The following is a 24,744-nucleotide window of genomic DNA, read 5'->3' on the forward strand; positions in this document are numbered from 1 at the left end:
GAAAAAGCAGAGTTTTTTATTGGCTAAAAATTAAGAGCAGCTGCATCGTGAAGGGCTTCCTGTTAGCTCTTGTAACTGGGGGATCTGGCGGTGATCCCAGCGACTCAGGAGGCTGAGGCAGGAGGATCGCAAGTTCAAAGCCAGCCTCTTTGGTGTGTGTCAGAAGCATTTCCTGGGCCTCCTAACTTCCCTCAATAGGGGGGTGCTTCCACAAGGGCCTTCAGTGGAGCCCTTGCCCAAGTCCAGACCCCCCATCTTCCCTGAGGTCAGAACCCAAAGGGACCTCAGAGCCACCACCTAGGTCAGCCTGGGCGGAACCCCTGGTCCACCCCTCCAGCAGCCCCAAGGGGCAGGGTTCCCCGATTCCCTGCTTACCAAGGAAGGGACCAGAAAATCCACCCAGTTTCTCTGGGTCCGAGCCACATGGGTGCAACAGGGTCGTCAACGGCTCACACCTCAGGGGACTGCTTTGGAGACGGAGCTCCTGTCTTGTCAAATGCTTAGAAAGTAGGAAACAGTGAATCAGAGAAGTTCTTCCAGTTGAACAGAAAGCAGAGCCCGGGGGTGGGGTCCTCCTGTCTGCCTAGCTCACCCTTGGTTTTCGCTCTGGGCTCACAGCTCACCCCGACCCTTCTCCAAGGCCAACCCCCCAACACCTGCCCAAAGCCAGCTCCAACTGGAGAAGGGGAGATTGATTCGTCAGTGCCCCCAGGTCCTTGGGTTTCCGTTGAGGAATACAGAGCCCGCAGTGAGTCCAGTCCCAGTTACAGAGGTGGGTCCCAACTGGTCTAAGCCTGCTGGCATGGTGACTGGGGACAAGGACAAAATCAAATCTCCCTCCAATTTTCTTGCAGACAGCTCCTGTAAAATCTACCTTCACAGAGAGCTCTAGAGCCAGAGAGCTTGGTAAAGGGGCCTCGGAGAGAACATTTTTCAGGAGCATCCCAGCGTCTACACAGGTAGAAAGGATCTCGGGCCTCCAGCGCACTTGACTTTGCCCGTCTTTCCCACCCTGGGCTGGCCCCTGATCACTCACAGACTTCACACTCATCTCTCCACACCGTCTTAGTTCGTTTTCTGTTACTGTGACAGAATACATGAGACTAGGTGATTTATAAAAGAAAGAAGTTTATTTAGCTGATGGCTCTCGAGGCTGGAAGTCCGAGATAAGGCACCTGTGCCTAGCAGCCTCGTGCTGCTGCAGAACACGGTGATTAAAGCAGAAGGGCCAGCAGGCACCGCAGCCCACTCTTGTGGTTACTAATCACCTCTTAAAGGCACCTCCTCCCCAAACCACCACAATAGTAATTAAATTTCAACATGAGTCTTGGAGGGGATAAATCATATTCAAAGAAGGGCTGACTCTACCCACAGGCACTCTTTTCTCCATCTTTCATCATTCTTTGTCCTCCTTAAAATACATAAGTGATGACTGGAGCTGTAGCAGCCATAGTGGGACCGTGAGGATACCTTGAGGCTAGAAACCATATGCTATAAGGAGGGCAGGGCAGAAAGACGGGAGCCAGGCCGTGGCCTCTCAGCCTTGGCTGTGATAACAGAGAAAACCAGCCTCCTCCCACTGTTAATTTGGTCTCTGACACTGACCGCCCGATACCCCCTGGCATCAGATTGGCTGAAGCATTAAAATCAAGTGTCATAATTGGCCAGTAGGGCACGTCCACCACCTCAGGCCATCTTCAGCACCCAGACCGCTGTCCCTGAACATTGAGTTCTGCTCTAACTGAGGAAGAAGTCACTGAGCTGCATCTTCATTGATTAGAAATCAGGAAATCCATATAAAAGAACAGAAGACCCCAACCCTCTCGAAGAGCTCACAGCGAAGGAGCAAAAGGCTTCCAACAGCATCGGGCCTGGGTGCTCCAGCCAAGCACGTCCCCGACAGGAGCACAGGCTGCGGAGGAGACCCCGAGAAGGGACATCGGCTGGGCTTGGAGCAGGAGGCTGACAGTTCGGGTCAGGAATGAGCGTGTCGGAGGAAGGGGAGTCCTGCAGAGGAGGGTCCCCTGGGGCAGGACGGGGGGGGGGCAAGAAGAAGAGCTTGGACCTGATCCTGCGGCCACAGGGAAGTCAGCGCATTGAGCGCGGCTGACGTGAGACGTCAGGGGGTAGGACGAGAAGGTCCAGCTACCAGGCTGAGCGGGTCTGTGGGCTCCGGGGCCACTCTGGGCGGGGGTGAAGCGGGGTAGACGAGCTAACAAGGGCAACAGAACCAGCCAAGTCCTTCCAGCCGGAGCTTCTCCTCCTCCCTCCCGCAAGCTTCAGCCTTCACACCCCTCCCGCTCCCAAGAAAAGTGAGGAGTGCGAATCTGGCATCCAGAGGCAAAGAAGGACGCCGCTGGGCACGTTGGCACAGGAGGTGCACACCTGTAATCCCAGGGACTCAGGAGGCTGAGGCAGGAGGATCACGAGTTCAAAGCCAGCCTCAGCAACTTAGTGAGGCTCCTAAGAAAGTTAGCAAGACTCTGTCTGTAAATTAAGCCCTTTTTAAGGCTGGGGATGTGGCTCAGTGGTTGATCACCCCTGGATTTGATCCCAGGTACCAAAAAAAAAGATGTTGGACCCCACCCAAGTTGGAGACTCTAGACCCAGGATGGTGATGGCTTGGAATGGAAGGGACCTCTAGTATCATCAGGAAGTCACAGAACTCCAGGACAGCAGGGTCACCTTGGAAGGCTCTTCATGGATAATCTAACCCACTGGGTTTCAAACTGGGTTCCACTGGGCAATGGGGTTCAGAGCACACAAAGGGGATACCAGCCAGAGCAAACAACTCTGTTTCTTGGGTTTCATAGAATGAGGTTCCCAGAAACACCGAGTACTCCCAAAAGGGACCACCACCGAGTGCGGAAAGCACAGACAACCTGAGCCCTACCCTCGCTTCACAGATGAAGAGACTGAGGCTCACAGAAGGCCACACTCCCTTTCTTCTCCATCCTGTCCCTATGGGACTTACTTGGTCAAGGCCCACATTTCCCCGACAGCCTCACGAGGTGGGGGAGGGTGTGATCATTCACTGCTGGACCCCAGCTCCGGGCACAAAACCTGCCCCAAGGAGCTCTGGGTGACCGCGGACGGAGGCAAACGGGCGGTGAGAGAGAGCCACCACGGCCCAGTCCGGGGCCTCACCTGTGGCCTGGTATAGACCAGTAGCTGCAGGTGCCTGGGCCTAGGTGGGGGGTGACGGAGCATCCTCGGCTGCTCTGCCGAGTCCCGAGAGACCTGGAGGGGCAGGCGTGGAGTCTGTGCCCTGCCTTCCCATAGCTGACCACGGTGTGAGCTTCTCAAGGACACCCACTGAACTGTGTCATCTGTGTCCCTCCAGCGCCAGCCTGGACGAGGACAGACCCAGCCTGGCCTTTCTGCTTCTCGTCAGCCAATTCCTGACTTCCATAAACAGGTGACAATTCTCTTGAAAACATACGTGGGCAAGTGTGGATGGCAAGGGGACTCAGCTAGAAGGGGCTCCGTCCCGGGAGGTCTCTGGCGAGTCTCCCAGGGGTGGTTGGGATTGGGTTTCTTTTTCCTGGGAAAGTTTGGCCCCATCCTGGACTCTGGGGGCTGTATCCGTGCCTCCTGCGGTGGCAGGTAAAGGACAAGTGAATGGTAAAGGTAAGGCTGCAGGCAGGGGTCCCTCTCCATCTCCAGGAGACCCCCAGCACCTCCTGTCGTCCACAGACCTCCCAGAGCGCCAGCCCCAGGGAGGGGAGGAGACGGGACAGAGCTTACCATTAGGTTTTATCTAAATTTTACACTAGAATCTATTTATCATGACAACTGCATAGGACAATGTGTGTGTGTGTGTGTGTGTGTGTGTGTGTGTGTGTGTGTGTGTGAGCGGGGGGCGGGGAGCCTTGGTCAGGATTAAAATTCTCGGAGGGACGTTTCTGAGGCCAATGTTTCTTTATGTCATAAGCCCAGGACCATTTTATTCCATGAGACAACTCGGCTCTTAGCCATCCTTGGACCCAAGAAAATAGCTGAAGGCTTCAAAGTGAAAATTATCAGCTCCAAAATATGAAAAGGAAACTGCAAAGCCATAAATCGATAACCATAATTAAACAGCTAAAACCCTTAATGCGAGGTCAACGTCGTGAACTTCTTCACATTCGTAACCATTTCATTATGTATGGGGAAAAAAAAATCAGTCTGGCCAGATTTCTCTCATTTTACGAGAATTCCTGTGGATACATCACAATGACAGAGAAATCAGGAGAGCAGTCCCCACCCCACCAAATAAGGATGACACATACACAGAGAAAAATGATCCCAAAAGCAGAACCATAACAAAATCTTTTTAGCCACAGATATGACTGTGTGTTCGTGCAGGATGTGGGATGGACGCTCCGTAGGTATGCAGGACAGAGTTGAGGAAGGGTCTGCAAACCTAAGCTCCCCAAACTCACCCTAATTCAGAAACCAAGGCAAATGTCGCATTTCTGATCATTCTGATGGTCAGGTATAGGTAAAACACACACACACACGGGCTGCCTGCCTCCCGGGTCCTATGGCACTAACCAAGACTTCCCATGACCTCATCCACATGAGAACTTCCTTGGAATTCGACCTGCGACAGTCACCTCCCATCTCACCTCTCGCGGGAAACTCAATGCAGTTTAAGGAAAACGTGATGCGTGATTCAGACCCGTAACAGAGGCCCTGGGACCGACTCCATGAGGATGTTCATTAGGAGAGTCTTTTCAGTGGAAAACCTCCCACAGTGTAAAAAAAAAAAAAAAAGGGGGTAGGAATCCTGCCTAGTGGCACATCTCCCACTGGGCAGACCCCAGCTGTTAGGGTTGAGATGTGGGGTGTCCCCCAAAAGCTCATGTGTGAGATAATGCGAGCACATTCAGAGGGGAAATGATTGGGTTCTGAGGTGTAGCCTAAGAAGTGGATTAATCCACTAGAATAGATTAACTGGGGAGGTGCGGTGTGGCTGGAGGAGCAGGTCACTGAGGGTGTGCCTTTGGGGTCTATGTTTTGTCCTTGGTGAGCCGAACGCTCTCTGCTTCCCGGTTGCCATGTCCTGAGCTGCTTTCCTACTCTGCCTCTTTCCACCATGATGTTCTGCCTCATCTCGGTCCCAAAGCAATGGAGTCGGCCCTCTATGGACTGAGACCTCTGAAACCATAAGCCAAACACATTTTCCCTTCTCTATGTTGTTCTTCTCAGCCACGAAAAAGCTGACACAAACACCCCCTTTCCAGTACCCAGTGCAACATGAATGACCTTTTGTGTGGGAGCAGAATGGACTTTGCGGCTGAGCAGAGGCACCCCAGGCTTCATGAGGTCTGCACTTGTGTTTGCCTTCAGGAAGAGCTTGATCAGGGCGGGATGTGGTTCCTCAAGAAAGACCCACTATGGGGAAGACTCAGGTATCCCTGGATGGCAGCCCATTCGCTGTAGGCCAGTGGGAAGGTGGCTGAGGGCCCTCTGTGGTCTACAGAGCCCCACAGAAGCTCTGCTGATCCAGCAGTGACCTCCCCACAGCCCCCCTCTACTTTCTGAGTAAATGCTCCACGGACTTCCTGACCTCAAGCAGCAGCATCTGAGGCCACATCCAAAAATGCCCTGGGGAGCTTCTGGGGAGCCCCAGATGAAGAAGGAGGGTGCAGCTGGTCAGACCCCAGATTCCATTGGGGCCACAGAGGTTGCTGGGGAGGACAAAGTAACTCCATTTGTCCAGTGGCCAACCTCCACGTCCTGACCAGCCTTCAGACGGGGCCCCTGCATACTCTACCACCTGGGTGTCGTCAACCAGGTTCTCTGGGCCCCGACGAGCTGCCAAGAGTGCTACCAGGAAGCTCAGAGCGAGCCCTGGACTTGGAACCCAACGGCTGCTCAGGCTGCCGCTCAGCAGGGAAGACCCTCCCCCCTCCCCCCTCTCCCCCTCTCCCGCGGCCTAGGACATTAAAGCCCATCCCATGGCTGGTGTGAATGTTGGTAGAGACACTTGGCGGGACACGGATTTGGTAATAATAAGGTATCGTGGCTTCAAAAGCACAAGCTGTGTGGTCTGATGAACACGGCGGCCCCCCTCCTCCTGCCCTCCAGGGGCTGCTCCTTTCTGTTCCCCTCAACCAGCCGCTACACTTGGTCCCAGGGAAAGGAGGAAGAAGAGGCAGAGCCAGTGAGTCAATAAGAACATCAGGATGAACCAGCCGAGAGGGAGAGTATTGGAATCAATGAGTGCCACCCTGTTCTAGAAAAAAACGCTCTCGTCCTCGCCATGGCAAAACCAGTTTAGATACTGGCCGTGGAACGTGCCTTTCCTGTTATGCCAGTGCCTGGCACACTTAGTCGGCACTAAATGTTTCCCAATAAAGGAAGAGAGGAGCGCTGGGGAGAGTGAGAGTCTCTCATTCCATCCTAAAGAGTCCTGTGGCAGGGCTAGAGGAGGACCTGTCTGATTAGATTGACTGACAGCTCTCCTGATGGGAGCTGGCCCCGCCCCCTGCCATGGAACTGCCCGGGTACCTTGGTGCTGCGCCTGGCATCATGGGAGAGCATCACTCCCTGGCTACAAGGTACCCACAGGGTTAGCATCAGGGCCTGGTGATGACCAGTCAGGTGACCAGGGTTGGGCCCCAGCTCCTGTGTCCCAGCTGCATGGCCTTGCCTGAGCCCTTGAGCCTCTCTTTCTTCAGGTGTTGGTGGGATTAAATGAGATACTATTGGGACAGTGGTCAGCAGAGGCTAGCACCCGGTTGACTTCAGGGGCCGGACACTGGTGCTAATCATATCTAAGGAAAGAGCCACAAAGCCTCATTCCTTTCTTCCCAGGGTGGCAGGGCGTGATGGGGACACCACCAACCTGGGAACGAGGGGGCTGAGACCCAGGCTCAGCTGGGAAGTGAGGTCTTTCTTCCTCTAGCTCAGGACTTCCTGCTGCCCACCACCCTCACTCCCCTGCAAGCAGCTGTGCCACCCCACGCAAGTCTCTGTATCCCTGGCTCTCAGACGCAAAACCCGTCTCACGCCCAGACTGAAGACAGCAGGGCTGTGCCAGAATTCTGGAGCCTTCTCGCGGCTCTAAGATCCCACAGTCCACGAAGACGTGGCTTTCAGCTTTGAAACAGGATGAGGTTTCATCTCCCAGGCGGAAAGTGGGCACAAAGGGATCATGAGCACCTCATTTCTTTTTCACTCTTCAAAGAGAGCGAGCAATGAACAGGAGAGTTGTTCAGGGCAGACTCCCAGCCAGCTGGCCAATGGTCAGCCAAGGGCGCCTGGCCGGCCTGACAGTGAAGCGCCACCCAGGCCACGGTTCACTCCGCCCGCCAGGAGGACTTACTGAGCGCCCGCCGAAGTACCGGGGGACAGCACTGACGAAGACAAAGTGTACGGAGCGTGTTCACTGAACAGATAGGCTTAAGTGCCTACTATGTGCCGGATGCCGCCCAGTGATGGAAACTCCCTGGACTATTTGACAGAGTCCGATGAGCGCATGATGGGGGTTTTGCATGACTGGGAACAGCACCCCCAACACCCAGCACACTTGGGAGTGGACGGAGCTTGCACTGACCCACGCCAAATGCTTATTAACCTCCTGCCATTTCCTGCGAGGCGGCCACTTTTGTGAGTGAGGAAACTGGGGCTCGGAGATCAGTCCCAAGGTGGCACAGCTCCAGAGCGTGACGCTGGGACTCGAACCCTGGCCATCTGACCCAGACCCTTGACTGTAACTGCCGGCCCCGATCCCTCCCCTTACGATCAACTGGATTAGACACGTCAGTGACGAATGACTTACGCCCCGTGAGTCACCGCATCCCAAAGCCACCCTTTGCCTACTTGGGGGTTTAGGAATTCTGGACGGGTCCCTTCTGTTTATGTGCAATTGGCTCAGCCACAAAACTACTGAGGGCACAGGAACACCAACCTTCCTCAGGTACAGAGGCGAGGCGGTTCTAAAACCCAGACCTTGGAGAGCCACGGGTGACGATGGCAGCCGTGACAAATGACAGGCGAGCACTTGGGCACGGAAGGTTGGGAAGTGTCTGGCTGGACGGGGCTATTTTTGGTTCAGAGATGACTTTGATGAGTTCCACCTCTGCTCCCTGGAATCAGAAATGCCACCTGGGAAGTGAGGGTGCAGCCGTGAAGGGGAACAAAAAGAGCTTGGCATCAGGAAGAATCAGAAGGGACCTCACCCCGGGGCACGGAGCAGAGGGTCACCTTCAGCTTTGAAGCGCCGGGTCGCTGGGTCCTGAATCCACCATGCGCTTTATTTCCGACCTTGATGGTCCTGGTTGGCTTTCTTCTCTCTTCTGTCCCTTCCGGGTCCTGGAGCCCTCCCGGGGTCCCCAGCCTGGCCCTCACCTTCCTCTCCCTCCTCAGCCCCGCCTGGCTCAGCTTCTCCATGCAACATGCTTTCCTGGCTTGTCTCAGGGGCCAAAGCACAAGCACAGCCACCTGAGCCTCCTGGGACGTCCCATCTGGAAGGACCTGTGGGGTGGGGGTGGGGAGCCGCCTCACTCCCCCCCACAGAGGTCTCCAAGGCCCTTCACCGCCCAAGGGCTGGGGAGAGCTGATCTGATCAGGTTGATGGGCCTAATCTCCCCAGGCTCCCACTAGGACATGGATACTGCTCCTTCCTCGTGGGCCCTTTGAGTGGTCTGCGAGGCTGCAGACCGACGTGCTCCCACAGCTGTGGACACAGGGACCACGCATGCGCACCCGCCATGGCTGACCACTTCTCTCCATTGATCTTCAGGACACCTGGGTTTCTCCCCGACTGCTGTGGCTCGGCCTCCAGAGCTGGCCCCTCTCCTGCTGGACTTGGTCCCCTTGTGTCTTCCACACTCAGTGCCTTGGGGACCCTGCCCCAGCTCCTGGCTTGAAAACCATGCACAAGCTCTCTGTTGCCCGTCCCCAATCTCCAAACCATCCCTGCTCACGAACACCAGCCATGACTCTCCAACTGCTGAGTGAACAGTCACATTTAGTCCTCCTAAATGTGACAAGGGCCCCTTGAATGAGCATGTCCTGGGCTCCTGATCCTCCTGCATCTCCACGTCTTCCTACCATGTCCACATCTCCCCATCTCATCCGAGGCAACCTCACCCTTCCAGTTGTTCAGGCCAAACGCCCTTGAGTCGTCCTTGAGTCGTCCCGTTCCCCCACACCATGCTCAGACACTGTCTTATTGATTCTACAGAAGCCACCTCCTCTCAGTCCACCTGCACTGCTTGCAAGAGCCCCCCCCCCACACACACACACACACTGGTCTCCCAGCCCACCCCTTGCTTTTCTGGAGTCTACTTTGTTCTATAGCAAGTATCATCTTCTAATACGTCGGATCATTTACTCCATCCCATGTGTCCTTTATTACCTGTAGAGTTACCTCTTGCCATTCTCTCCCACCCAGAGTGTGAGTTTTGTGAAGGTGACAATTTTTGTCTATGGAGGCTAAGCATCTAGAACCACACCGAGTACATAGTAGGTCCTCGATAAGTATTTGACAGGTAAACGGCTGAATGAATGATTACAGTGGATGGGACACTTTTACATCTGATGATTCCTCTGAGCCTCAAAACAATCCTGGGAAACAGGTGGGAAGCAGGTATGCTTATCATTTCCATTTTCAGATGAGAAAACAAGTCCAGAAATGTAAAGCCCTTTGCCTGAGATCACACAGCTGTTCTAGACAGAGCTTTGTGCTCTCTTGTGTCCTTAAACCCTCAAGGGCTGCCATCTCTGGCCACGACAGTGCCTCCCCAGTGAAGCCCAGACCCTCAGAGCTCACTCTCTCCTGCCTCTCCAGACTCACACCCCAGTGCGCTGGAGACGAGGTTTTCAGGTAAGGTACGCAGCTCGCTCATTTTGTCCCAGAGAAGCGCACAAACGCACACCTGGTTTCCACAGACCTTTTGATACCAACCGAGCTTTTGAACCAGCTTCTGACCTCAAGACGCTCCTCCAGAGCATGGGAGGGGAAGTGCTGCTCCTGCCCTGGCCCTCTGTTTGCACATGTCTCACCGCGCTGGGCGCTGGGCGCACCGGGAGGGACGAGAAGGGGCGCAGGCAGCAGAGCGGGGCCAGGAAGCGCTGGGGAGGTCACCACGTGCAACTTCGTAACTCTCTCTAGCTTCCCACTAAGAAACTTCCCTGTGGCTGAGTGACAGGCGGCCGTCCCCTGTTAAGAACTGCATGGCCACTCGGGATGGCTCCTCTCGCACAGGCTGCTAGGAACCTCAGGGGCAGCAAGACTAGCCCACTCCATCAGGGCAGGCAGGAGAGCAGGGCCTTGCCACTTGCCCCCACATGTCGTGGCACGTAACGGGGAGACTCGCCATCTTTTCCACTCCTGCCCTTAGTGCTCAGGATTTGAGGTGTGATGGCCTGGGCGAGACCCCTGGGCCTGCTGCCATTGTCCTCCCAGTCTAGGACCAGCTGCCTGACAGCTCCCGGCCGCAGTTACCTCCTCAGCCTTCTGTCTCTCATCCCTCGTTCACTCCTCCTGGCAGCTGGGAATGGAGCCAAGATGCAGGGGCTGGATCCCTGCTCTGCACCCTGCCGACTACAGGACTTGGAGCAAGGGTCTGCACCTCTCTGGCCCTCGGTATCCTTCTCTGGGAAAGCCGAGGTAAGAACGCCTCTCTCGAAGAGTGGCCGAGGCTCGCCGACTTCAGCACAGTGCCGGGGATGGCAAACGGTCCCTGGCTGGTAGCTCTCCCCACGGCTACGTGCTGGGCTTCATGGATTCCCAAAGCACTGCTTCTGGGCTCTTGCAACCTGGACCTGGGACCTCCGTCAGTCCCCACTCCAGCAGGAGGGCATGGAGGTCCGGAAAGCTCGGGGACGCCAGGTCACGCAGCGTGGGTCCTGAGCTCAGGACGGCCTGCCCTGTGCAGTCCCACATGACGGGGCTCTCAGAGGCCATGACAGTGCCAGCTTGTCCTTGGTGTGTGTCCTTAACCCATGGCTCTCATGCTGGGAGAGAAAGAAGCCTTGACACAGAGCCACACCCGCTGCGGCAGACCTGGGTGGGAGAAGTGGGTGCAGGGAGGGGAAGGGCCCCGCACCTGCCCCCCCACACACTACAGTGCAGAGCCTCTGGCCTCTCCCCAGCCAACTGAATAAGAGGCATGAAGAGATGTCACCAGGCCCCAAACTGGGGGCCGCAGAAGAGTGGAAGGGGGAAGGAGATGGGGGAGGCGCTCCTCTCCCTGCCTGTCACACCCTTGTCACTTGACCCTCACAGGCGTCCCCGTGGCCTGTGTTACCACCACGACCAGGAGAGGAGGTTGACAAGGGGCCTCCAACTACCACAGGTGCAGTCCCGTGCATCTGTGAATGAATTCCTCCCTGCAAGCTCCAGGGGGCACGTGGGTTCAGCTCTGGAGGTAGGGGGACCCCGGGGCCAGCCCCTCAGACAGCAAAGTAAAGACTTAAGAGGGTGGAGCCAGCCGGGAGGTCAGGGAGGGAAAGGCCAGTCCTGCTCCCCACTACTTGAAACTCTCAGAGGCACCCAGAGAAAGAGGTAATTCGTGTTCACGTGCTTCTGGGGCGCATCGCGACCCCCTGGGTGGTACCCTGAGCTGGGATCAGGAAGAGCCCAGGACACAGGCCACCAAAAGGAGATCCCTTGATCCAGGCCACCTCCGCCCCCAGGGCAGGCGCCGATTTTGTACGATTTCAATCAACCCTTCTCAGCTGCCTCCCCGACTGGCGCTCAGACGTGAATGCGCCTGGGGACTGTTAATTTGATTCTGCATTTAGGACACCTGATCTTCATGGTAATTGCTTTCATTGGCTCAGCCACAATCTAAGGGGGACCGTGGCAGGCTTCCACGCGGGCGTGTATTTTACTGTGAGATGCAGAGCAGGATCATGAATCCATCCCCAGCGCCACGGCTCTGTCCCACTCTGTCTCCCAAGAGTGATCTGGTTTGGCAGAGACCGTGCGTCACAGAGGAAGGGAGGTGGACAGGGACTCCAGAAACCTGGGGACCCGGTTCCGGCTGTGTCACATGACCTCGGGCAAGGGGGTGGCTCAGCAGGGCCTCAGTTTCCCCATCAGTAAAATGGGAGACTTGAATCAGCTGCTCCCTTGGGATGAGGTGAGAGAAAAATAGAATTTGAAGTCCTCGGACTCAGATCCAAGCCCTACTTTGCCCCTTATTGGTTTAGCAACTCTGGGCAAGTGACTCAATGTCTTGCAGCCTCAGACTCTTAAGATGGGGTGATAACAACCCCCAACAGGTCCTCCCACACTCACCTTTTCTTTCCAGGATGCCTTTTGTACTGCAGCCAACATGAGCTGAGCTTTCTAGAACACAAATCTGATCACAGCCTCTCCCTCCTGAAAAGCTCTCAAAGACTCTTCGGTGCCCCCATACCAGGCAGATGCTTGGCTTAACCTCTGCCTGGCTTCCTTTGCTCCCCTCCCCTATCCCAGCCACCCTGGCTGATCCTCCTTCCTAAAGTGCTCCCCTCTGCCACAGGCCTTTTGCACCTTCTCTTTACATTCACAGAGCACTCTTCCTACCTCTTCCACCAAACTGGCCTCACCCACACTTCATTTCCTTAATGAAGTCTCCCTTTGCTCCCAACCCTGGCAAGAGCCTCAGTGGAGACTCGCAGCCCAGTTCTTCTCTCCTTTGTAGCAACTGTCAGAGTTATAAATTTGCATTTGTATGACTCTCTGATGAATAAACTAAATCCATTGCAGGCCTCCAAGCTCCGTGAGGGCAGGGACCATGTTACTTAACATCTAACACGGTGCCCAGAGAAATAGTCATAGTAGATGTAGTAAAACCCAGTGATGGCTAACATTTATTAAGCAATTTCTGTCAGGCACTTTCTAACAGCCCTGTGAATTATATTTCATTATTATTCTTATTTGGCCAAGAGAAGACTGAGTCACAGAGAGGTTGGGTAATTTGCCCAATATCACACAGCTAAGTGGTCAAATCCCAGAAGTCTAGTTTTTTATGGACTATCAGAAGCCACTCAGTCAGTAAGGCAGGGTTCAGGGAGCACTTCTTTAAGCAAGGAGGCTAGTCCTGCTACGGAATTAATAATGGTATCTGCTAACAGGTATTGAGCATTCATGAGTGTCCAATGCTATTCTAAGGACTTTCACATGAATTAACTCATCCAGTCCTCCCAACAACCCACAAGGGAACACTGCCATTATTCTCACTAAAGAGATGAGGAAATTGAATTCAGGAAAGATGAACTGACTCGTCCAAGGTCACCTGGCTCAGAGGTGGTGGAGTCAGAATTTGAACTTGGTCCACCTACCTGCAGCTCTGCGAGTCTCTGGGAAGACCAAGTTCAGTCTCCACCACAGAAGAACCAGAATAAAATCTCCATGATGCCACAGTTTCCTTCCTGCTTTGACCAGTGCTTCCAAGGGCACCGAGCCTGCCCAGCGGGGCAGGGTATGGACAGAGCTGCCCCTGAGCCCGCCCAGCCAGCCACTGCCTGGGGCCTCGGCTGAGCAGCCTACACGGTGATCTGATGAAGAGCTGGGCAGTGACCACGGGGCAGCCCGGGAGAGGGAAGCTGGAGGAGTGGGGGTAAAGCAAATCCTGGGACCACATCCACACAAGGACAGTCGTCACCCTAACCACCAGCACCCCACAGAGCCAGGCCCCTCGGCCGCTCTGGGCTGCTCTGGGCTCCTCTCACGGGTTCCTACGTTGTACTTCACCACTGAGCAGCTCAGAGCACAGACTCTGGACCCCAAATCCCATCCCTACCCTTTAGTACTGGTGGCATCTCAAACCGGTGCCTGAACTTTGATGAGCCTCAGGTTCCTCCCCAGGAAGAGGGGGGGCTAGAAACACCCACTTCCTAAGAACAGGGTGGAGATGAAATGAGGTAATAAGTGTGGAAGGCTTCCTAGCACCCAGCTCAGCAACTGGCGGTTCCCCAAAAGATAAGATGCAGGAGGTGGCGGAAGAGACAGACAGGCACAGAATGCAATCTTCCTGGAGCACAGACTCGTGCAGAATCAGATTTACCCATGTCTGAGCGCTTCACACCCGGTCACTGCTAATCCACGCCATTTCCAGCACAGGACCATCAGGGATAACAAAGATGATGGATAACCATTACCAAGTGCACGCCACGAATGAGATACTGGGGTACACGCTTCCCATCCCTTGTATCATTCCGAGCCTCACAAACATTCTGTGAGACAGTCCAGAGCCAGGCTGTCCGACTCGAGTCTGGCCCAGCCACTTGAAAGCCACTGGGAACTCGGGCAAATTCTTGCAACTTTCTGTTCCTCCACTTCCTAATCTGTAAAACAGGGTCGGTCACAGGACCTGCTTGGTGAGGTCGCTGAGTTGGCTAGCTGCTGGTTTAAAATGCACGTCCCTCAGTAGTGCAGAACTGTGGTCAGGGTCGCTGGCTACCCGGCCAAGACCATAATTCCCAGCCCCCTTGCATTCTAGTCAAGGCTGTGGTGGGGGTGGGGGGGTTCTGGCATGTGGGATGTGGAAGGATCTGATACACCCATATTCAGGACTGTCTCATACAAACTCAGTCCTCCAGGTTGGGGTTGTAGCTCAGTGGTAGAGCGCTTGCCTCGCACGCGTGAAGCCCTGGGTTCAGTCCCTACACCACAGAAAAATAAACAAATAAAAATAAAGATTAAGAAAAAGAAACCTCAGTCTGCCATACTCTCTGTCATCCCCAATCAGAGAAGTTTCTCAGAGTCATGTTCAGATGACAGAACTGACATCGACTTCCATGGACACCCTCCATCACCTGTACTTTAAAGGAAGGAGGAAACAATTTCTATTGTGTTCTGCCACAAAATCATGAGGCCTTATCTGATGCACAAGATAGCATTACCCTAACTGATACAGAAATCAGTGCCAGAAGTGTGTGCTCTAGAGATGTGACATTGACTTAGAGGCTGGAAAACTGGAGACCTATGTCATGCAGTGGAAACTGTTTGGTTTAATTGTCATGTTTGACAACTTGGAAGGTAGAACTCAGGCCTAATGATCCACAAGATCTAGAGAAAATGGTTGGGAAGAAGAATAGCTGATCAACTTAGCTGCTCCGATATTTAGTGACAGGGACACAGAGCTGACTAATACAGCAGCATAGATGAAAAGCCCACTAAATTGTTGAAGGAATTGCATTGGCAAAGTCCATAAGCCTGGACTTGAAGTCTTTTCCTGTTATAGCATTATTATAACCCACGAGCACATAAAAGTTCAAATTCTGAAAGATCTACAGCCCCCTCCCATGACCCACTTCAGGTATGGTCAAAAAGAATGATGGACAGAGAAAATCTTTCCCTGGACAGAGTTGAAGTGTAGAGAATAATGAGCCAGTAATCTCTTCTCAGAGAGCAGAACAAGCACCTAATCTAGGAACCTACCTACTGCCAGGTACAACCCCTCGGTGGCATTTGGCATGATTTCATTACTACTAAGGACCAGGCCTGCTGCGTGTCTTCTACGCTTCCCATTTCCAAATGGGAGTTGTGCTGTGGTTACCGCACCCTGTCCTGACATGGTGTGCTGAGGCAGGGTGGAGACAATGGTCCACCCTTGGCTTCAGGTCCCTAGGCCATGAGGAGCCACATGAGCCACTCGGGCCCATGGATGGGACTGAGCATCACCCAAAGATGCTGAACTTTAAGTTGGGAGAAGTGACCAGATAAAATATGGATTCCTCACTTAGGAAAAAGGGTAAGGAGGCGGCACTGGGTTCAGACAGTCAGTAGCCAGAGGACCAATGACACATCTGGCCGTGACACCTGGGCACAGCAACCCAGGTCTCTTCCAGGCTCAGCCTGTAGCACCTTTCTTAAGATCCCCTGCATTCTCATCCTCCTGCATCTATTGGCTGGATGAACGTCCAAGGGAGGCACTGAAGGCCTCAGATTGAAGATGAACACAGCACAACCCCCCATCAATCAGCCCTGGCACCTAAATGACCCTTCTGCCTCTTCCCACCCATCAGTTTAAGTGAGTTAAGAAATGACCTTCCATTGTGTTAAACTACTGAGATGTATGAACCGTCTTTTATAATAGCTGATGTAAATGTAGCAATTATATAGGGAGAACTCGTAAACCAGAGCCCGGCACGTAATAAGCTACAGAGGTGTAACTATGACTATTACGTACCCATTTTACAGACGGGGAAACTGCAGCTTACAGGTGTGTCTGACTCCAGAGTCAGTGTTTTATATTTACCTCACAGTAGATGATAATCAGACCCATTTTATAGATGAATTGTCATCTCGCTCAAGGTCACAGATAATAACAGACTCAGAATTAGAGGCCACCAGCACCCCAGCTTGACCTCGGGTCTACAGGTTGATCCCTCGTGGTTTTGTTTCAGGAAACACCCAACTTTCCAATGACCCAGCCTTGAACCGACAAGTCTACCCAGAAAACCAAATAACCCTCTACTGACCTAAATTCCAAGTTTTCATTCACATCAAGCCAGTTAATTAAAAACGTGCTCTGTGAACAAAGATAACTGCTACAGGCGGGCACATGAGATGGCTTTCCCTGTTCCTCTGAGGGGCCGAGGTCCTTGTAGGACATTTTTGTCCAGCAAAGCCACTCTCCGCCATGGAACAGGGTGACCAGTTGGGCAGCAGAAAAACTGCTGAGCAAGCAGTTATGCAGAGTCAGGGTCCACAGGGCCGCAGGCAAGCAGAAGAGCTGAGCACCGACCTCCCCACCAAGCCAGTGCGGGCAAGGCGAGGGCTTGGGTAATTAATGTTTATAAAGAGATTGGGGAGCCCTGAAATGAAAGACTATTCAAAATCCCCAAAGTATTGTTATCACCAGCCCGAATGATCTGCTTTTGAAGGAAGCCATCATCATCAAGGGTGCCGTGCCCGGCTGAAGCCTTCACACACCCTGTCTGATCTCATCTTGCGATGGCCCCACGTGGCAGGTTTGGGTTTCCTTCTTTTTGTGTGTGTCTTAAAACTAAATGTAATCAATCCTCACTGCACCAATGAGAAAACCAAATTCAGCAAAATTAAGTCACTGGCTAGAAACTAGCAGAGCTGAAATTTGAGACTAATTCTTTCTAAGTACAGAGACCTTCTCTCTTCTCTTCAAGCTCTTCCTGCATTTAAAATAAAATTTCATTTGAGAACACCTATGGCTTTTTTTGTCTGTTTTTTAAAAAAATGAAGTCTATCTTGAAATATCAAGAAATGCATAAATTTCAAGTTCATGATATGATAGGTTTTGACAAATGTATACATTTGTCAAAATGAAATGAGCCCCCACTCTATCAATGTAAGGGACATTTCTGTCACTCCACACAGTCCCCTGGTGCCCCTTCTCTAAAGACATCTTTTAAATACATTTTTTAAAAACCAGCAAATAAAATAAGCTAATTTCCTTTTGACCAGAACGATCTTTTTGTAGCCTTGGTCATGAGATTATCATACCCATGGGGTCAGTCGCTTAGGTAGGCACACTGACTATGGTTGGGAATATCCAAAAGGGAAATCCCAGTAAAACTTTGTGCCCTGCTGATTCCATCGCAATGAGCATAAGGTGGTAAGCAGATCTGGACTCGAGAGAGATTGTACTTCCATGTCTGATTATCACATCATTTCAGCTCCTACCCATGTGTCAGGCACTAGACTGGCATCCTTTAGAACACACAATCTCATTTAATCTTCATCATTATTACCTTCGTTACAGCACAGGAAAATTGGGCTCAGAGAGGTTAGGTAACATAACTAAGAACACTGAGAAAATGGCACCTTTAAAATTCAAGTCCAGGGGGGTCTTTAATAGCATCTTTACAGATGTTGAGGAGCAAGTTTTAAAAGCCAAACCCTGAGTGGGCTGGTTATATTCATTCAACTAACAGTGCAGGGGCATGGCCCAAGTGCCCAGCTCTGCACAGGGTAAGATGGAAGAAGAATGAGAGAGAGAAGGGAGGGCTACTGGGAAAATCATGATGAAACCACATCTTCAAGGATGATGGAAAGGGGCCAGCCCTGGAGTTTCAATACAGTAACTAACATGTACAAAGGCTGCCCACTCCTTATTTAGCTTTAACAAAATGAATTTGGGAAATTCAAATTTTCAAGCCCCCATGAAACACCACTCCTCCCTGGGACCTTTCAGCTGTTGCCCCAACTCCTCAAACAGCTGAAAACCAACCAAAGAGAACCCCCAGCTCTGAGGGCTGTTCACATCACCGCAGAGTGCAGGATCTACATGCCCACGCATGGGATTCCTCAAGGCCAACTATCTTGCTTGCAGAGGTGAGTCCCAGGTGACCAGTTTTGTGATTCCTCACACTTGGCAGTTTAGCAAATTAGAAGGACAGACAGGTGGAAAGATTGGCAATAAAAAGAGGGAACCACACTAGAAAGACTTGCACGGGTGATTCAAGAAACTCACAACACAACAGCTCCTTTTAGGACACCATTGTGTTATAGCTCACTCAACTCAACAGGCATCTAATAAGCTCCAACTGTGTACCAGGCCCTCCCTTAGGCTTGATTGAGGTTATAAAAACATGTACAGCCAGCACCCTATTACACGCCTGTAATCCCAGCGGTTTGGGAGGCTGAGACAGGAGGATAGAAAGCTCAAAGCCAGCCTCAGCAATTTAGAAAGGCCTTAAACAACTCAGCAAGACCCTGTCTCTAAAATTAAAAAAAAAAAAAAGAGCTGGGGATGCAGCTCTGTGGTTAAGTGCCCCTGAGTTAAATCCCCAGTACCCCCCCCAAAAAAAAAAAAGTAAAATTCAGTACTGCCCAGTTCCGTTTGGTAGAGACAAAGTATAAAAATGGAGACAAAAAGAAGTCAGGTTGTGAAGGGTCTCTGTTCAACTGTGTAGATAATGAAGGGAAGGAAGGATGGCCTGAGGGCAGGGGACTCATCTGTCACTAAAGTCATACAGACAGTGATTAAGAGGGTGGACCCTGAGGCCAGGCCTTCTGCATTCAGACAAACAAGATATTTAGTTCCCTGTTTCTTCCTTTGTTAAGGGGGATAAGAGAAGAACTTTTTCGAATGGAGCATTGAGGATCAAATAGTCAATATGAGGAGTGAAGATGGACCCATGTCAGCTGTTATCACCTCTTACCCAGTGCTTGCTTATCCCCTAGCATTTAGAAACCGCTCAATAAATATTGATGAACAAATGAACTCATAAAGGAATAAATAAATGATGCTACTGAGTTAAAGGGGGTAAATCTATTATAAAAGGTATGTCCTCCTTAAGGTTTGCAGCAAGAGTTTAATAGGTTTGATATTGAACGTTTGTCGCAGATACCTAAGACATTAATCACTCATTCCTTAACTCTTCTGCATACATGTCCTGCCACTTTAAACAAGCCCCAAGAAAGGAGATGAAGAGATCACAATGAAATTACAGTATATCTCATGCTCGAGAAGGCTGAAGGTCCCTGAGACCCAGGAGTTAAGCTCTGTGGTGTAGGAAATGCCTGATGGCAGCAAGTCCCAACCACCACACACTCACCCTGCCCAAAACCAACTCTGTGGTCTTCTCTTTCCTTAAATTATACTTACTCCAAAAAAGAATAAACACAAACACTGTCTTTAAAAGATGTTAAGGATCATAAAAGTAAACGTATTTGAAAAACATAGGGGCTACTAACAGAGGTACAAGAAGACCTGGGGTGGGGTGGGGTGTATCATATACCTAGCTCCTATTTTGCAGATGAGAAGGCAGAAGCCCAGAGAAGTAAAAGTGCCTGCCAGAAGGCACCACTTCAAGAGAACAGCAGACACAGATGAAGCCCAGGGCCCAGATTTGCAGGCTGGAGCCTCCTGAGGGGAATGCTGATCTCCCACAAAGGAAATCTGGTGGGAGGAAAAAGGAGAGGTTCCAGTCTAAGAAGGAGCATAGAGGGGGAGAAAGAGAGATGGCCCAGGGTTAAAGAATGATTGAAACCGGACACTGGGAGCACCCATGGGGAGAACATCAAGCCCCTCTGAGCTTTTTGGTGGAGTTGGGCTTCCAAACAAAGAACAATCCAGTCCAAAGCTCCTGGGTTTTGCTGGTGAAACCCGCCCCCGCCCCATGCTGAAGAAGCCCATACAAAGCCTAATGCTTTCTCCCCAATGTTTCCATTCTCAGTCCGGATGGGGTGTGTGTGTGTGTCCTCCTAGCAGACATCTTTTTTGGGGTTGTGCCCTCCTTCTGCAGGCAGCAGAGGGGGTGGGGCTCTAGCAAAGAGATACAAAAGAGGATCAAAGCGGGTCCTTCGCCCCCAACACATAGACCCACACCTCAATCGCTTTGGTCCTTTCCCCCTTCCCCCACCTATGATCAAACCCAGGTGAAGGAATCCGGAGCTGCAGGGTCGTTTCCAAAAGGTTTCAGCTGGAGCCCTGCGCCCTGCATGCCTGCTGGCTCCTGCGCACACTCCCAGAGTACTTACACAAGGGGCACACATCTACCACATGCACACACTCGCATGTGCACACTTGCCCCCCCCCCCCAGAGGCCTAGCCGCGCCCACTGCATCTCTCCTTCAGCCCCCGGGAAACAGACAGGCAGCAACATGAATGAAATCTGCCCAGAGAGACTGCATTTCTGCTCCAACCACGCAACCTCCGGCCAAACCGCCGAATATGTAACAAAGTTTTATTTCGCTTTTCGAGTCTCCAGTTACGCTTCTACCATTTCCTGTGGAAAATTGAAGCTTTGAAGTGTCTAGCCCCGGCTTTCTCAGACAGGCAGGCCCGCCAGCGCGAGCTCTCAAAAACAAGGGCCTGGGTCCCACCCCCTCCGCCACCAGAACTGCGGGTTCAGACCCAGCAGCTCCGGCCTCCAATACAGGGCGGTGCGAAGAAGGACCCGCGGAAACGACGCCCTGAGCTGATAACCCCCTCCCGAACCCCGCCCCACCACCATCCTGCTTGGGTCCCTCGTGGTGTGGCGCTCCTTTCAGCCAAGTGGTGACAGCTGCAAATCCCTGCCGGAGGGAACCTAGACGGCTAGAGCAGGGAGGTCGGAATTGAGGGCTTTGTCCACCGCTCAGCATCCCCCGCCATCACCAGCTGTGTGCTCTGGTCCCCAAAAAAACTGCCTGGGAAAAACTTGAACAGATCCGTCCTCGCTCACCCTCCCACCACACATACACATCTCCCCCACTGTTTCTAGGCCAAGCCAGCTCTTAACCCTTCTGCCTTTACCGCCGCCCGACCCTCCTTCCCCCGTGGGAAGGGCCAGGTCTTGGGCCAAATAGAGAATGGGTGGCGGAGAGAGGAACGCGCCTCCTCCCGAGTCCTAAAGAGTCAAACCTGTGGGCACGGGAATGGGGCATCTTAAAGAGCCAAACAGGGTTCTGGTAGAAGATATGCACCAGGTGCAAAAGATCTCAAACCCGCTTTTTGAAAAATGGTGTCGGGTTTCGCTCACAGCAGACATCCGCTGCCCCGCCCCTGGGGTGGGGGGCGGAACCCGGCGCTCCAGAACCTGGGCTGCTTCAAGTACGCGATCTCCAACACGGTGAAGAACGCGCGCGTTTCTGGCCGCCTCCTGCGCCGCCGCCCCCTCAAAAGCTTGGGGCAGTGGCTGGTGGCCGAAAAAACGCCGGAGGGGGACGCGAGGCAAACTTGCGCCGAGAGTTAGCAGAGTTGGTGGAAGGGAGAGGCACCCGCGCCACCACTTACCGCTGGCGTTCTTCCCGCAGATGAGGTGCTGGTAGGGCTGCAGAAGCCCCCAGATCTCGGAGTCGTTGTTGACCGTGTGCTCCAGGGTCTCCACGGTGAACTTGGGCGCCTCGTGGAGAGTGTGGTGGTGAAGGTGATGGTTGGCTGCAGCGGCGGCTGGCGGGACTGCGGTGGCGGCNCCGCTGCAGCTCCGGGGGAGCCCAGAGGCCACTACCCGCGTGTAGATGTCCCGGAAGAGGCTCTCCATGCAGGCAGTCAGGTAGATGGCGGCGTGCTCGTGGATGCGCAGGGCCACGCGGCTGTCCACCATCCAGCGATACACGCGGCCCACAGAGAAGGTGAGGCCGCAACGCGCCGACTTGCCGCGGCCCAGGCGGTCCCCGCCAGCACTGCTCATGTTGTAAAGGGACAGTGCGGCCAGCGCCGCTGCTGTGCAGTGCGCCGCCAGGCCCCAAGACAGCACGATCTCCATGGCGCTCTGAATCTCGTACTTGGTGCACTTGGCAAAGCGCAGGCTCAGGCGCTGCGCCTCTTTGGCGATGCGCACCAGCGCCCGGCTCACCAGCATCGATAGCTTCGCCAGCGCGTCCTTGGGCAGGCTGCCGGGTGCCACTGGGCCTGCCCGGGGATCCCGCGAGCGCAGCAGCAGCACCTCCAGCTCCTGCAGGGTCCAGGGGACCTCGTCGAGGTCCGGCAGCAGCCGCGAACAGTGCTGGCCGGCGCAGTCCAGCCCCTCGGAGTCTTCCACCAGGGCAGTGTTGACGGTGTCAAAGCTGTTGTGCCGGCTGTGCATGGAGTCAGTTAGAGGCGGCCAGCAGCTCCCGCCATACGGGGACGCCGGGTGCGAGTCGGAACAGCACAGAGACAAGTTGGAGGAGCGCACCGAGTCCGCCGCGCCACCATAACCCGAGTCCAGCGTCAGATCCTCCAGCGTTCTTACCACGGGCTTCTTACCTCTCCTGGCCATCGCTGCGCCACTTCATGCTGCGGCCGACGGGGAGCCGAGTGGAAGGAGCAGCGGGCGCCCGGGTTCGCGGGGCAAGGGGGCTCCGCGCCGCCTCCGCTCACTTTTCCACCAGGTGTTACCAGCACCAAGGGTTACTACTTTCGGCTGCCTCCCGAAGCTGAAATGCACAGGGCAGACCCTGGAGTCATCTTCCAGAGCCTGGGCCAGAGCTGGGGCGCACTGAAAAGCGAGCCAGACCAGGAGGGAAGCTCCCTCTGGAACTCGCCCCTTTCATCCAAAATAAAAAGTGTCTGGCCCGGTCCTTCCTGGGCCTGAATGGGTGCAGAAGCTGCCGGGCGGCGTCTACAATGTCGGTAGGATGGAGGCTGCCCCAGGTGCCGCCGCAGCAGCTCCGCTGGCAGCTGGCTCCCAGCTCGCGGCCGCAGCTCTCTCGGTGCCCGCCCGCCCCGCACTGAAGCACCGCGGCTGCCAAGGCCGCTGCAAACCCTGCTGAACCTCAGCAAACCCCGGGCAGCCAGCTGGGCGGGCATATGCAAAGCAGGAAAGGCGAGGAGCCAATGATGTTGGAGGATGCTAATTACTTCGCCCTTTAAAAAAAAATCCTCCTTACCACGGGCCCCGCCCCTCAGACACGCCCCCGGCCCTGACCAAGGCTACAGGAAGTGGGGAGCGGCGGCCTAGGAATTGGGGGATCCGTGGGAGCATAAAAACGCAAAAGCTGCCTCCCTGCTGCTGCTGCTGTCCCGGCCCCTCGTGCTTCCGGCTCTGGTACCAGAACGCGAGGGTGATAGGTTTGGCAGGTGACCATACAACTGGGGTGTGCACCCCACAGCGATTGACAAAGAGTCTACCCGAGGGTCATTTTCGGCCCCTGCCTTTTGGACTTCATGGTCCCTTTTCAAATCAATACTTGGAGATTGTTTTTATTTCCTTTATCTATCCCTCACTTTAGGTCCCAAACCTCTTTCAGCTCGTCTTTGCTCCATGGGGGGAGGAAGAAAGCCAGGAGAGGGGAGAAGAGACCAGGGGCGATGGACCCAGGGGGAGGCCGAATCTCCACCTGCCACCTGGGTTCGCTAACTAGCTTGTTGCATTGTTTGCTTGCTTGCTTCCAATAAACAGGAGAAACCTGTGCGCATCCTTCAAAGTCTGGGTGGGGTCCTGGAGGGAGGACTCGTGCACCACTTGGAAGTTTTGGTGGGGCTTCTTCCAGCTAGCCAGCTGCATTTCTGTGTCAATGGCATTGTCGTGTTTATTTGTGGGTCCCCATGCATGCACCCTAGCAAAAACCGTCTTTTAACATGGGAATCACCAGCTCCCCACACAGCGCCTCTCAGTTTAGAAGTCCTCTCCTACAGTAAGCCCATTCAAATCTCCCAAAAGTAGCATGCGTGCTTCCAGTTACCCTCACCCCTTTCTGTGGTGTATGTTGCCACTCTAGGTCGTCACAGTCTGCTTATTTGTCGGGATTCTACTCTGGACTAGAGGTTTGCTGTGCACAGGCATGGCACAGAATAGGTGCTCAGTAAATATTTGTTGTAAATTGGTGAAGGAAGGAAGGACATGCTTTAAAACTGTTGTTTGAATGTTTAACAGGTATATGAAAAGATGCTCAGCATCACTAATCATCAGGGTACTGCAAATCAAAACCATAATGGGCTGACACCTCACACGTTAGGATGGCCAGGGTTGAAAAGTCAAAAAGAAAACAAGCATTGACAAGGATATGGAGAAAAGAGAACCCTTCCTTGTAGGCTGTTGTTGGGAACGTAAAGTGTTACAGCCATTGAATAAAATAATATAGAAGTTCCTTTAAAAAAAAATAAAGCTACCCTATGATCCAGCAGTCTCACTTCTAGATATTTATCCAAAGGAAATAAAATCACTATCTGGAAGTGCTGACTGCACTCCTACGTCCATTATAGCACCATACAATAACCAAGATATGGAAACAACTTATGTGTATGTCCCTAGATGGATGGATAAAGAAATTATAAAGCAGATAGTTATAGCGGAATATTATTCACCTTTAAAAAGAAGGAAATGTCACCATTTGAGACCATATGAAGTACCGAAAGACAAATAATGCATAATCTCACTTGCAACTGAATCTTTGTTTTGTTTTTTTTTAAATAGCAGGATAGT

The 24,744-nt window shown here is 53.1% G+C and overlaps 1 protein-coding gene across 1 annotated transcript in view; it reads right to left on the reverse strand.

Moving 5' to 3' along the window:
* Positions 1-23,203, reverse strand: part of LOC107139672 (ankyrin repeat and BTB/POZ domain-containing protein BTBD11-like) — a 168,846-nt gene extending 145,643 nt beyond the window's left edge. The window contains exon 1 of the mRNA XM_048802495.1: positions 21,633-23,203. Within this exon, the coding sequence (XP_048658452.1) occupies positions 21,633-22,599 (967 nt within the window). The 5' untranslated portion in view covers positions 22,600-23,203. The remainder of the gene's footprint in view (positions 1-21,632) is intronic.
* Between the last annotated feature and the right edge of the window lie 1,541 nt (positions 23,204-24,744).

This window comes from Marmota marmota, unplaced genomic scaffold, assembly GCF_001458135.2.
Source record: "Marmota marmota marmota unplaced genomic scaffold, marMar, whole genome shotgun sequence".
Taxonomy (NCBI): domain Eukaryota; kingdom Metazoa; phylum Chordata; class Mammalia; order Rodentia; family Sciuridae; genus Marmota; species Marmota marmota.